The 14,211-nt window shown below is 58.8% G+C and overlaps 1 protein-coding gene across 2 annotated transcripts in view; it reads left to right on the forward strand.

Annotated features, from left to right (window-relative positions):
• The window catches only part of KCNAB2 (potassium voltage-gated channel subfamily A regulatory beta subunit 2), an 83,426-nt gene that overhangs the window by 48,997 nt on the left and 20,218 nt on the right, over nt 1–14,211 (forward strand). For both annotated transcript variants that reach the window (XM_075550474.1, XM_075550484.1), the window contains 2 exons: nt 12,042–12,085; nt 12,780–12,817. In XM_075550474.1, the coding sequence (XP_075406589.1) occupies nt 12,042–12,085; nt 12,780–12,817 (82 nt within the window). The remainder of the gene's footprint in view (nt 1–12,041; nt 12,086–12,779; nt 12,818–14,211) is intronic.

Genomic DNA, 14,211 nt, shown 5'->3' on the forward strand with positions numbered 1-14,211 from the left:
GACCTTGTGCTGGCCGGGGAGACCACCCCGTCGGCTGTGGTCAGTGGTACTGGAGGAGGTGGGGTCGCCTGTACTGGAGGCCTGGCGGCCCACTGCCTGGGGAGTATGAGCTGATGTCACATGATAAACAGGAGCTCAGTAGCTGAAGGCCCAGAGGCTTTTGAGGGAACAGACAGTTTTTAAAAAGATTTATTCAAAAAAAGATGTATTCAGATGCCACTCACGTGCCGCGCAGTTCCATAGTTTGGGGTCTAATCATGAGGCTATGCAGCATTTTGCTCGTTCGAGACCATTTTCATCACCCCGCAAAGGAGCCCGGTACCCCTTAGCTGTCATCCCCATCAACCGCCGTCATCTTCCATTCAGACTCACAGCGACCCCACCTGGCAGAGTCGAGCTGCCCTTGGGTCTCTGGGCCTGACCCTCTACGGGAGCTGTTGGCCAGCTCTTTTCTCCACTTCTCCTTGTTGAAGCCACTGCATCAGTCTGTGTCAGCCCTTTGTACCCCCACCCCCATCCCACCCCACCCCCAGCCAGGCAGCCCGGCTGTGTGTCCACCAGTGTGACTGAGCACACCCCACTTCCCCCAGGCAACCCTCATGAAACCATGGGGAGCTCCTGGTGAAAGCACAGCTTCCTGCACCCCAACCCCCCAGCTCACTCCATGGTCTGGGGCATCCAGGACACAGGACTCTGCGTGGTCACAAGCTCCCCTAAGTGACCCTGTCCTAGCCTGTGAGCACCATGTGGGCACACCCCTCAGCCCTGACAACGCAGTGTGTGTTTGTTTTTAGAGAAATGAACTTGAGCGCCTTCGTTAAAAGGGAAAGGGGATAGAGAAACGCCCCCTCCCACTGGTTCTCACCCAAGCAAGTCTCCTGAGTCAGCATTAACTCGATGGCAGTGAATTGGAGTTTGGCTTGGGTTAGGGGGAAGCTAGACGCTGCCCCATTTCTGTCTAGCAAGCGGGGGACAGAGAGTGGGGGCAAAAACTCACCCTGACCAGGGACTGGAGACAGAACCTGGCTTTCTGGGACCAGAATTGGGCCCCGAGTGTCCTGAGAGGCCCTGCTGGTATCTGGATGGGTTTCTATGGTCTGTATAGGGCTCTGTCTTCCTGGGCCCTCTGCCCCTCGGGGCTGGGCTCCTGCCAGCAGGCCAGGCCGTGCTCAAGGGAGGACCGAGGGCTACACTTAACCTTGAGGGCTGGGACAGGGGCGGGGCTGTGTCACATTTGGGCCTGACGCCAAGGCTTGCCCCATTACAAAGCCACACGCCCATGCATGCCTCTCTGTGGAGGCTCCAAGTCCATTTTCCATTAGATGTTCTCTTCCCTGGGGCTGCCCCAGTCCTCTGTACAGCATTGAGAAGACGAAGGTGCGCCCGGCCCTGGTGTCACCGTCTCCTAGCATGCATCGGAAAGGCAGTGTGTAAGGAAGACGATGTGCACAGAGGACTGGATGTGTGGGGATCATGGCATCCGCGGGGAATCACAACTAGACCAAGCACTGCCGGCAGAACGCACCATCTGTCTTGGAAGAAGCACGGCAAGATGCTCCTCGGATGGGCGGCTCGCAAGACTTCCTCTCGAGTACTGTGGGCATGCTGTCCGGAGAGACCAGTCCCTGGAGAAGGACATCCTGCTCGGTAGAGGGTCAGCAGAAAGGAGGAAGGCACCCCTGGAAGTGGACTGGCACAGTGGCTACCGCAGTGGGTTCAAACAGGGATGGTGGTGAGGATGGCGCAGGCCCGGGGGTGTCCTTCCTGTCGAGCCTGGAGTGACGGTGAGGCAAAAACCCCTCAGTGGCACCTGACCACCACCATGGCAGCACCCACTGCAAGCCTCACCACAGACACAGCCTGGGCCAGGCCCCGTGGGCATCCACATCTTACACTTGAGGCCACTGAGACTCAGAGATGGGCACTTGCTGCAGGGAGGCTGGCAGTGGAACATGGCTTTGTCCTGGTCTGTGCCCATCAGGCTGGTTGAGGGCAAAGGGAAATTAAGAACACCCACCCGGCTTGGACTTCTCTGAGTATGCTCTGTTCTACCCCTGGCTGAGCAGACCCCAAAGTGCATGGAAGGGTCCAGGCTGGGCTGGAAGGGACAGAGAGGCTCAGAGAGGACACAGCACCCACCCGGAGTCACACAGCAAAGCACCCACAGAACTGGAGCTAGCCCCGATTGCCTGCTATGCTGTGCAGTGCTCAGGGCAAAGGGGACTTACCTAAGGGGGCAATGTTGACCAAGGCTCACCATGCAGAGGATGAAGTAGACACAGGCTCAGAAGGTAGAACTAGACCCCTGTTGACCAGAATGGGTCTCAAGGACTCTGGAATCTCTACTGAGCTTGGTCCAGGAGGGTCCGCCTCAGTCCCCACTGAATCTGGGGACCACTGTGTGGGAAGGATGCCGAGGCAGATGGGGTGAAAGGCAGGGTCATCCATTCACTCCCTCACGTGCTCCTCCATGCCCAAGGGCCTCATTGAACGTCTCTGGTCAGCTCTTCATTGTGCCCAGTGCTGGGCTCCTCGGGTCTCCTGTCCTCTGAGCCAGGCGGCCACCCATGTCAGCATCAGCAAGATAATGAGGGTTTGTTTCTCCTTGGATTTCTGCCCCAGTGGAAGCCCCCTTTCCTGGCTGAGGACCACGGGTGGACAGAACTGGATAGTCGCTTGGAAGCTCTGGCCGGAGCCAGCCACCCACACGCTTAGCCAGCCAGCCGGCCTCCTTTCTGCTGCCCGTCCCCCGCAGCCCCCCTGACCAAGCAACCGTCAGCCTTGAACAGCCAGTGACTGCCCGGCAGACGGCTGATGCCTCCACATCATTAATAATGAATGGCCAGGCGTCCCTACCCCTCTCACTGGACGTGTAATTGACTTGGTGGGGGCCTCAGCAGGTTCCCTCTGGAGGGACTGGGGAAGCAGCTGCTCCAGCCAGAGCCCCAAAGAGCCAGCAAGCCTGGCAGACAGCCCCCTGGGGTGCCTGCTCCCAGAGGTGGCCACTCCCTCCCCAGGGCACCTGCTAGGCACCCTGAGACTCCGGGAGCAGCCAGGGCGCCTTCTAAGGGAGGGAGATTCCGCTCCTGGGTTGGAGAGAGCCGCAGCCCAGCCTGCAGACACTGGAGGCTGCACAGCGAGGGCGCCCTCAAGCTGGGACCAGACCGGGGTGGAGGGGGCCGAGGAAGGAGCCCCCCTCCCACCAGGAAGACATAAAAGGCAGAGGGGATGGCAGCTCCCCACTGGATTCTCAAGTTTTCTCCAGGAAGGTCTTTCGTAGCTCATATCCGGATCTTGGACGCCCTTCTGTCATCGTGGGCTTGGGGGATTCCAGCTCCAGAGGGACCATCAGGCAGAGCCTCCCCCAGGGCAGGGAGCAGCTTCGGGGGGCAGTGACTTCTGGCCTTGAGCACCCCGGCGTTTAGCCAGGACTCTTCGGCTCCAGCATGCAGGTCTCTTTCGTGTGCTCGGAGCCCAGCCTCAAGGGCCGTGGCCCCGATGAGCGGCTGGGCCGGCCGGCAGCCATCAGCAGCCCCAGCCTGGGCACCCGAAGCCGTTTCCGAGCCGTGGCCATGGTGGCCCGGAGCCTGGGGCAGCTGTCGGTGCAGAGCCTCCCGGGGGCCAGCGACCCTGGCGAGAAGCAACCAGGCATGAAATACAGGTAGGAGGTGGGATGACTTGATGGGTGGGGGCTGCCCTGCCTGCAGCAGTCCCTCCACTGCCAATCCCCGGTGCTCAGGCTTAGATGTCAAGAGGCCAGGGAGCTATTTGTAGTGCTCGGTAGACTGTGCGGTGCAATTTCACCGAGGCTCCTGGTCCCCCCGGGGTTCTCTGGCATCTAGCCCTTCCCCTCCTATGCAACTTTGGGTCCGTCAAAGAGGTCGTCAGCAGCGACTCCAGGGAGCTTTCGGTCCCAGGAAGCCCAAGCCCACGGCGGCCACAGCCCTCTGCACCCTCTCTGCCCTCCTTGCCCCGGGCACACGGGGGCCCCAGGTGGCTGTGGGTCACCTCGTGTCTTCAGCCAGCCCAGCGCAGCCAGCATGTTTGACGGTTAGGAACCAGCAGGGGAAAGAAGTGACGGAAGGATTTCTTCCCTCCCCTAGCTGGGTTCCCCTCCGATAGGGCACACAGCTTCTTGAGGCCCCCTCCCCGGAATGGGTCAGCCTGTACTGCTGGGTTTCTCTGCCTGGTCTCAGTCACCCCATTGGGCTCTGGGTCGCTCTCAGTGGCAGTCTGCAGGGTAGGGCAGGAGAAGGAAGGGACTCTCTACTCCTGTCAAGAGTTCCAGGCTTGGAAACCCGCAGGGCAGCTCTGCCCGGCCCTCGAGGGTAAGTGTGATTCTCATCAACTGGACAGCTGTGTGTTTGGGTTTGGGAACTATAGGCTAGGGTAGGGGACAAACCACCCAGCAGTCCATCCCGGGGCCTTGCTCATATGATTAGGGGGTGGTGATTGACAAGGAGAGCCCCTGGGGCGGGTCGGTTCTGGGGAAGCTTAGTGGACACCAGGCCCTGCTTACTACTCTGAGCCCCTCGGAGCCCTTTGTGCTTAGAGAGCGGTGTGCCTTGGGGAGGAGACCTCGCTATACCGCGGGAGCTGGAGAAGCCAGGAGTCGGGTGTCTAGGTCCCAGGTTTGAGGGGAAAGTTCTTCCAGAGTTGAGACTGGTACAACTGTGCTTTCTGTGACCCCTCCCCAGTGCCCCCGCCCTCAGAAAAAGCCACGGGTTGATTTGAGGAGAATCACCTGAGTTTATGACTGGCGTTGGTGCCAACAGGAAAGACTGGGGGTCATCAGTTCTAGTAGCTGAGGGTACAGCTTCACCCTCACCGATGCCAATGTCTGGAAGCTAGGGCTCATTAAAAAGAGCCGTCTCCTCTAGGTGAGGGGCCTCCTGGAGATGCTGCTCTGGACACACGCTGTGAGTCCTGAGACAGACAGCTCAGGGCCTCTCCTTCCTGCCCAGGCCCAGCAGGCAGCTCTGAAGTTCTTTACTTCAATTTCTGGGGGGAAAGGCTGGGAGGGAGGACAATGGAGAATCACATCCTTTGTTGGGGAAGCTCTGTATATTTGCCTCTCTTGTGAAGTGGAGGTCAAAAGCAAGGCATAAACAAGGCCTTTGTTTGTTTGGAGACCCGTTGGCTGCTGCCGTTTTGAAGTCCCTCCTAGGCTACCAGAGGGATTCATGGAGGAGGCCAGGTGTTACAATGTAACGCATCCTGTAAGAGAAAGTGTGACAGGTCACATGACTCCCCTCCTGCCATCCACTGAGGAGGGTCCCTCCAAGAACCTAAGTCTTTAAGATTACTGGACGGGATGCACATGTATACATGCATGAGCATGTGTGTTCTTATGCATGTAGGTACATGTGTGTCCTTGTGTATGCATACATGGAAGTGCGTGTGTGTGGGAGAGAGAATGCCAGGCCCAGGGCAGTCGAAAGCTAACCCATTGCCCTTGCGTCAATCCCAACTCTTAGCAACTCCGTAGGACTGAGAAGAGTTGCCCTCTCGTTGCTAAAGCTGGAAATCGGCCATGTACCTTTGGGTGGATCCAAACGGCCAACCTGCAAAGGGCTAGGTAGCTGAGGATTTAACCGTTGGCCCCCCAGGGCAGTGAAGAGAGTTCCTGATTGAGTTGGTGGGCTTGACATCTACAGATCAGGGTTCCACTTTCATTTCAACCCTCTCACTAACTGCAAGACACACACACACAAGCAACGTGTACGTGTGGGAGGCCTGGGGTGTTGCAGAAGGGAGGCTGGGCCCATGCTTCTGTAGGGGTGTGCTCTCATAGCCACTGAGGTAGGAGCTGAAATCTCCACCACAGTCTGCCAGGCTCCCCACCCTATAGCACCTGCCTCTGGCTTTCTCCAGAGTGACTGTCCCAGGGCCACCGTGGGGACTGCAGTCCCCTTCCTGACTGGCCTCCTTCCAGGAGCTTGTTCCAGGGCCAGACCCTCCAACTCCAGCTGTAAGCTTAGAGGCTCCCATGGCACCCCCACTCCCCTCTGCCCACCGACGATGCTGGCCATAACCTCAGAGGTGTCCAGGGGTCCCTTAACCTCTCCCCTGCTGACTGCAAAGTCAGGTAGGCCCCTCCCCCCCTGAAGCCTGATCATTTGCCACCACTATCACAGAGCTCGGGACAGCGCTGTGCTTACACTGACAGCTTGAAGATCAGGAAAGGCAGTCCCGTGGCTCCGTGAGGTAAGCACCCAACCGACCACACAAGGTCAGCTGGTCCTCAGGAGCAAGGCGAGGCTGTCTCCTCCCGTGAAGATGTACCGTCACCATGAGCCAGAACCGACTCGACAGCAGCGGGTTGTGGGGTTGTTTTTTCATAATGGAGGATAGAAATGACCCATCATCTGGCGAGGGTCCCCAAAACAGAACTTCTGTGTCCCCCAAAAAGGACAGCCTCTCCTCCCTAAGTGCCAGTGTCTCCCACCAAGAAGGACACCCCTGAGCCTCAGTGTCCAGCTTCTGGGGAATCTTATTCTGTAGGCACAAGTGAGTCCATCGTTGCCCACCCAGTTGGCCCCAGCCCCCAGCCAGTCTCTTCCAACGCTGCACTAATGTTACAGGATGGGTCTCAGACATGAGCCCTCTGGTGTGGCCCAGAGCCCTCCTGGGCAGCAAAGACTCCAATTACGAGGGAAATATCACGGTTTTAGAGTTTCTCTCTTAGGGCCCCAAGGACAAAGAGCAAATCCTTTGGGGAAAGTTCATTATAGATTCTGCCCCAACCCAACCATGGGAGTCATGTAAGACCCTTTCCTGGAAAATGCCCCCCACCCCGTCCCAGCCTCCAGATCCAATTTTTATCCGCTGCCATGTTGCCTATATTTAAGGACACGGGGCTCCTGTTTCTAAGGGAACCTGTAATTTGCCAGGACCTTCCACCGCCAGCTCGCTCGTCGGGAGAATCTGAGTGTCACGTTCGACAGGATAATATGTTCAGGGGCTGGAAGATAGAGACCAGTGCTTTTCTCTGGCCACGGATCCTGTGGACAAGGTCTGATTAGCCATGTTTCCGGACCACCGGGGAAAGAGAAGGAAAATTCAAGAAGACCCGCGTTTATCTGGGTTCAGAGATTTGGGGCAACCATTTGATCGTTGTGTCGAGTTTTCATGTCACCTCCCCCACCGCAGTGAGACTGTGATGTGTTGGTGCCTTACCCCCACCGAGAAGCCTCTTCCTAAAGCCTGGAGATACCCTGTCCCTTCTCATTCCCTCTCCTGAGCCTGGCAGTTCCTGGCAGAACTAATACCGTCCTTCTAGCTGGAAAACCACGTGAGCAGGGTAATCACAGCATCACGCGGTGTCCTAGTTCTGCTAAATGATTCTTGTGGGCAGTTGGGGGGTGTGTGTGTGGCAGCTGGAGAGCCAGATGCCTGGGGTCCTAGCTCCTGGAGAAGGTCCCTCCATGCCCGTCACCCTAGGAACAGAACAGCTGCCCTTCACCATCCCCAACCCCCCAGACAGGTTGTCCGGCCACATGGCAGACAGGATATGGCCTCTTGTCTTCTGATCCCCGGCCAGCATGTGGTCCTGCCCTCCCCTCACTACAGGGGGTCTTCTGCATTGACTCGTGGGGACCTTATGTACAGCAGACAAAACCATGCCGAGTCCTGTGCTGCCCCCTGGTCCTGGGGGTGCGTGAGCCCATGGGCGTGGCTGTCACTTGCCTCAGGAGGGCCTCCCACCTTTGTGCTGACCCTCAGCTTTCCCAACCGCCATAGACTTTTCCGCCAACGGCTCTTCCCTGAGCACGTGGCCAGAGCAGGCACGCGGCGGTCTCACCAGCCCCTATTCTAAGGCGCGTTTTGGTTGCATATCTTGTGAGAGCCCTTGGTTCATTCTCTGGCAGTCTGCAGTCCAATTCCTAGTCTCCACCAGCCTGCCCTCTCAGAGGCCTCCACTCCTCTCACCCCTTCCTGCTCTGACCAGCTTCCATGCGCATATCAGGCGGTGTGGTAGCAACTCCATGTCAGCTTGAGGATACATGGCAGCGTAGGGGTGGTCATCATCCTGTCGGCCAGGTCACAGCTGATGTGCCTCCTTGTGAACATGGCCTTCTCATCAGGAGGGCCCCGGGGACCTCCCCTTCTCTCAGCCTTCATCTTCCTGCTGGCGGGCCACTCTGAGAGTTGCCAGAGCCACCGCCATTGGATCCACTGGACTCTGCACCCACCAGCCTGTGGTCTTCCTGCATCCTGCGCCACTGCCTGTGGCCGCGTGAGTCTGAAGGGGGACACCTGGGCTAGTGTCGGACTGAGGGACCGCTGCTGCACTGGCTGGGATGTTTTCTCGGTGTATGATTGCTTCTCCATAGCCAGCTCTTCCTTGCGCATAGGTGAGGGTCTGGGGATTTGTTCTGCTGGTCCACCCAACCTGACACAGGTGGCTCAGAAGACCATGACTTGGGCCAGGCGCACCTCAGTTGTCAGAAGGACAGCTTCCATTCTTGACACTTCCAAGAGGTCCTGTGCAGCAGATGGGCCAGGGACAAATGTGTCTCCAGGAGGGGCACCTAAAACCTGCCCCTGCACAGAGCCGGGGGTGTGGGGGGCTGATCTAAGGGGAGGCTCACTGGGGGAGCCATCCTGCAGAGGCAATGCCCCCCCCATTCGTGCTGCCAAGGCTTATCCGGTGGGCCCCAGGGCTCTGACAAGACTCCGACATGGCAAATAGGGCTCTGGACACGTGCACCTGCTTACACACGTGCAGGGGAAGGGTCTGGAGCCTTCTTCACCGCTGCCTCCCATCCCTCTTCAGCTGACTCACTGTGGGTGGGGAGAAGTCCGCTTGGTTGTGCTGGCTGACCTTGTCGCCTGCCACTTGGCTGACTTCCTTTCTCGGCTCTAATCGCTGTCTTATAGAGCCTCGGAGGATTCCAATGGATAGGACCATGCCTGTCTGCAAAGAGGGATTGTTTTACATTCTCCTTCCCCATTTGGATACCTCCCCCTCCCCCGCCCCCTTGAGCCTAATTGCTCCGGAGTGGGCCTGCAGCCCAACGTTGAACAGCAGCGCAGAGTCCGCATCCCTGTCTCCTTCCCAATCTTAACAAGGAAGCTCTTGGCCTTTCTTTATTGAACACCATGTCATCTCCCCACCCCACTCCCCGGGCTTTTCACAGACACCCTCTGGTGTCCTGAGGGCTTTCCTTTCTGCTTCCATCTTCTCCAAGGAGTCTGCAACCCCCCAAAGAGTTCAGAAGCCCTGGCGGGAGCCTCCTGCCCTTTCTGGCTCTATCGGACAGCAGGCACTCCGCTAATGTTCTGGTGTAGCACCGCAGCTGCTTTGCAGCTCACACGGAGAACTCGCCTCCGCGGCTGGGTAGACCAGGCATGCGTGCAGAACGTACCACCATACAGCCGTGCCTTCACCGACACGGGGGGGCCCTGGCTTGGGTGGCACAGGCAGCACGAGGACACTGTCGATGTTGTCGCCAGTGTGGAGAGGGAGAAGCCAGGGGACCTCCATTACCCTTCTGGACACGCCGTGGCCGCCATAACGGAGAGCCTCAAACAGGGAGGGTGGCTTTAAAGACAGACACTTATTGCCACACAGTCGAGGGGTAGAAGTCTGACTGCAGGCCATCACCCTGCATGTTCTGTGCTGTCCAGGGGACCCTGCCCCTTGGGGAAAGGAGCCGTATACAGGGCCTTACACCCCAGAAACTGTGCATCCCCTCATTTCATCCTCGCAGCAACCCCTATGAGAGAGGCAGCCTTCGGCTGAGGAAACTGAAGGGTACAGAGGTAATACAACAAGCCTGGGTCATTGAGCCAGTAAGGTCAGACCAGGACTGCAGCTCGGGCTTCAAGAGCCTCACCTGTAGCCAGCACCTGGTCCAGCCCGCCAGCCTGCTGGCCTTAGGGTGTCAAAACTCAGTCCCACTGCCATGGAGTTGAAATGGACTTGGTGGCGTCTAGGGAATGTTCCAGCATCCCTGTAGGGCTGGCGCGTTGTCACAAAAAACAGAGCCCTCTGCCTGGTGCTGAAGCAGAAGTGACAATATTTCCAGGCGTGCATTTTGGGAAAGGAGAATGGTGGTTTCATTGGCTTAAGGCAGGAGATGGGATCCGGCACGTCTCACCACCTCCCGCCCGAGCACAGGAGGAACGGGGTGTGTACGCCCTGCAGCACAACACAGGGAGCGCCTCGGACGGGGCTGTTCTTCTCCACACCTCAACCCCACCCTGGGGTCCACTGGCCGCAGCGCCTCTGACAGCCGGTGACAGCAGGGCAGCAGGAGGACACGTCTTGTTCTTTGCTGGGCCTCCCAAGAATAAGCCGCAGTCTCGCTGCTCTTGAGTGAACACCAGAATCGTGGCCTCCGGCCGTCGGGCAGCGGAACTGTGGGCATGCAGGGGGCTGATGCACCCCTGGGAGCAGCTGTTGGGCACCATGGGCTGCTGACAGAGATGAAACCGGGTGAAATATTTTTAGCTTAATCAATAGCCCGATGTGGTGGGTGCAGTAAGGGTTAAAGCCTGTTGCCTTGGGATGGCGTCTGCCAAGGTCAGCCAGACTCCGGATGGGGAGGATCAGAGCCAGCCAGCCAGCCAGCCGCTGCTCTGCTCAGTCTTACTTCCCTGGGGAGATTTGTAACCCACTCCTGGGCGAGTCACATTGTAAATCCAGCCAGCCTTTCCTCCTCTGGTGCCCACGGGATTACTAGCTCTAGAGCCCACCTTTCCCTCAGCGGGGCCCCCTGGGACAAAATGTCCCAGGCTTTCATGTTTCCAGCAACACCACCTAGTCTTTCTCCCTCGGAGCCGCTGGGTGGCTTGGGTTTGCCAGCCGGTTGCCCCCAGCAGGGCTCCTTCCTGTGGGAGAAAGTGCTGTCCGTTTGCTGATTCAGGGTCTCCGTTCTCTGCCGCGGGAGCCGCTGGGAGTCAGGCTCGACCCCACGGCCCCAGCAGCACCGAGGGCTGGCTCCTCTGATACCACGCTGTCACTGGGCACTCACCACCCTAACCGCCGGGAATCCCTGTGAGAGCAGGGAAACCGAGGCTGGGGAGCTTCTGAGTCAGGCTTAAGCCCCATGCCACCCTCCCAGGGCACCGGATTTGGGTGACGAAAGGAACAGCCCAGCATCAACAGCACAGTGTCTGTCAAAGGTGGCCCTCAGGGAATCGGTGACCACGAGGACGAAGAATGTCACCTCGAGGCAGGACCTTGGAGCAGAAACACCTGTGGGCCAAGTCAGGTGGGCCAGGCCCGGCTGCAGCAAGAACCCCTGTGCCTCCTGCCATGGCAGAGATCCAGAGCTTGGAATAGTGTCTGGGCAGGTCTCAGCAAGCTCACCTGTCAAATGGGAATCATTACACTCAGGACAGAGCAAGGGGCCATCTAGGGCAGGTGGACTGAGAAAGGGTGCTAGTGGGTGCCTCCTACCCCAAGGTCCAGCAACCTGTGCCAAGAAGGCCTCGTCTTTAACAGAGTGGTTGTGGTGGTCCAGGGGGAGGGCGCAGGCCACTTGGCCTGTTGGTGTGGAATCAGCAGGTGGCCTGGTGCCGCCTTCCACGTCTCAGTGGGCCATGACCAGGCCTGGGCAGCTGTGACCACTGCTCTGGTAATAAGAACACATCTGATCGGTACCAACGATGCTCGATGGGCCCTCTGGAACTCAGCCCACCCAGGCTGGGGGGTCGCAACACAGGTGGTCACCCTCCACATGCCAACCACAGCCGTGCCAGGACCACCACCCGCGCAGCAGGGAGTCCGAGAGGTGGCGCACACCTTCTCGCCTTTCCTGCAGAGATGGGAGTAAAGATCTCTCTGCAGAGCTTTCTAGGGAAGGAAAGCAAAGAGCTGCTTAGCAGACAGCGGCCAGTGTTTCTGCCCAGAAGCAGACAGTGCCACCTGCAGGCTGTCACTGTCTTTCCTCTGTCACCCACTGGCCCTGGTCTCCTTGGGTGGGGATGCAACTGGTCATGGGCAGCACAGGGGGAGCAAGAGGTGCTGCCAGTCTCGTGCTGCCTGCTTTGAGCTCACACGACATCTGCCTGCCTGTTTTGTTTTCCAGGAATCTGGGCAAGTCAGGCCTGCGGGTCTCCTGCCTCGGTCTCGGTGAGTAGGGGGCTGCTCAGCACACCTCCCTTGGGAAGCACGGACTTTAGGAGGGCTGGAGGAGGCTGCCGACACCCCTCAGAGAGATAGGGTGGCCACAGGACCCAGAGCCCAGGATTCGGGGTGGGGTGGAAGAGGGGAGGGACTTGGTTGCCAGGGCAACCAGGAGGCAGGTGCCAGGGAGACTGTGCGTGGTTACTGAAGCAACAGATAGAAGATGGGGTGAAGACAGGAGTGCCAGGAGCTCTCTCCATAGACCGCCCTCTCTCCTGCCCCTGCCAATACGCAGGACCACCCTGGCTTTCCTCCACAGCTGGGTGGGCTTCACGGAAGAAAACCCCTCACTAAGAGCAGTCAGCTTGGCATGGCCCTCTTTCTGTAGGCGCTGCCCCAGAACATGCCGCCCTCCCCGCTGCACCCACCGCCCCCTGCCCCAGCACACCAGCTGCCCCGATAACTCCCCCCATGTCTCTGCACATGTCAGCACAGCCCCAGAGCCTGCACCCAGCTTCCTCTGTGGGCTGGGGTCTCAAGAGAACGGGGCTGGGCCCCAGCACCAGGCCAAGCCCACCACAGAGCCAAGCAGGGTGGTGAGGTGTCTGGGGTCCCTCCTCCCGCAAGTACCTGCAGCACTGCAGGGGTGAGTCAGCCCCAAAGGGAGGTTCTCTCACTGAGGACTCTGTATCTCTTCCAGGAACATGGGTGACCTTCGGGGGCCAGATCACGGATGAGGTAAGACAGGCCCCTACCTTGCCACCAAGTTGGGCAGGCTGCCAGGTCTGACCCCGGGCTCCCTCATCTGCTGCCCCAGTCCAGGGGCAGCCCGCCCAGCCCCCCTCATGTGCACTGGTCAGCTGTCTGAGGCAGTGATCCTGAGCTGTGGGAACTGCCTGGCTCCCTCTCCTCTGCTTCACCACTGCCACTACCAGAGGGTAAGCATGTGGCAGTGCCAGCAGAAATGCCAAGCCCAGCTCCCCTTGCCAGCTGCACCCTGGACCCTCATCACGTCCTGGAAGCACCCGGAATCTTAGGCTCCTCAGCTGCATGCCTACTCGCCCCACTCCCCATGGTGAGCTGTGGGAATTCCGTGAATGCCCACGTTTTCCCAAAACCTGAGGCCTGGTGCCAACACAAGCTGCCTCCACAGCGCACACCTGAGTCTGAACATCAGCGCCATACGTACCTGTTGATTACAACCACTTGCCAACAAGATGCTGCCACCCTGGCGTGTCCCACGCGTGTGGGAGAAGCGCTGCGCTCCCTGGGGGTCTCGGCGGATGGTTTTCCAGAAGTAGAACACCAGCCTTTTCCGAGAGCTCTGGGTGGACTCAAACTTGCAACCTCGGCATTAGCGGCCGAGCACATTCCCTGCTGGCACCACTCAGGGAGTCCGGTATTCGTGGACCCCATTTAAAAGACATGATTTGTTTGGATTCTGCTTTGTGTTTTGCTGCCACAGGGAGAGATGGGGTACCTGTAGGTTGTATCTTGTGCCCCTCTCAGCTGTGCCCAGCTGTGACCATCAACGGCCATGGGGTTGCTCTGAAGTGTACCTGTAGGAAAAGAGGGTTGTCTTTCTGTGATTGCTTAGGGAGGTGGACACCAAGGCCACACCTCCTCATGCCTGCTGCTCCCTGGGGCACAGCACCCCACCCCCCAGAGCAGTGGTGCCATCCAGGCTGGATGCACTTCTGGGGCGTGGGTGAAAGACCATCATCTGCTCAGAGAGCCAGGGATGTCCCACGTGAGCAGCTGTTGGCTCGAGCGCCCACCTCACGGCCAGAAGGTTGAGGTTCACAGTGAATCCAGGTGCTGGCTGGAGGCCTGGCCAGCTGCGAGGGCTCAATTCGGCTTCAAGGGAAGAGCTTGGCTTCCGTCAGAAAGTGGATGCATTTCCATTGTTCGAGTTCATTCCCATGGTTAGGCCAGGGGCTGCCCCCAGAAACGCTTGCCTCGGGGCCCAAGCCTGCTGGGCCTAGGCCATCTCTGGGCAAAGTGGAGGTTCTCTCTGAAGCAGGCAGGGCATCAGCACCCTCAGGGGGTGCTTCCCTTGGCTACCAACTCGGGTCCAAGCCCTTGGCTACAAAATCAGAGCCGGGCGCCCTCAGCTTCCCTCCAAACAGGTG

The sequence above is a fragment of the Tenrec ecaudatus genome, chromosome 1 (genome assembly GCF_050624435.1).
Source record: "Tenrec ecaudatus isolate mTenEca1 chromosome 1, mTenEca1.hap1, whole genome shotgun sequence".
NCBI lineage: Eukaryota > Metazoa > Chordata > Mammalia > Afrosoricida > Tenrecidae > Tenrec > Tenrec ecaudatus.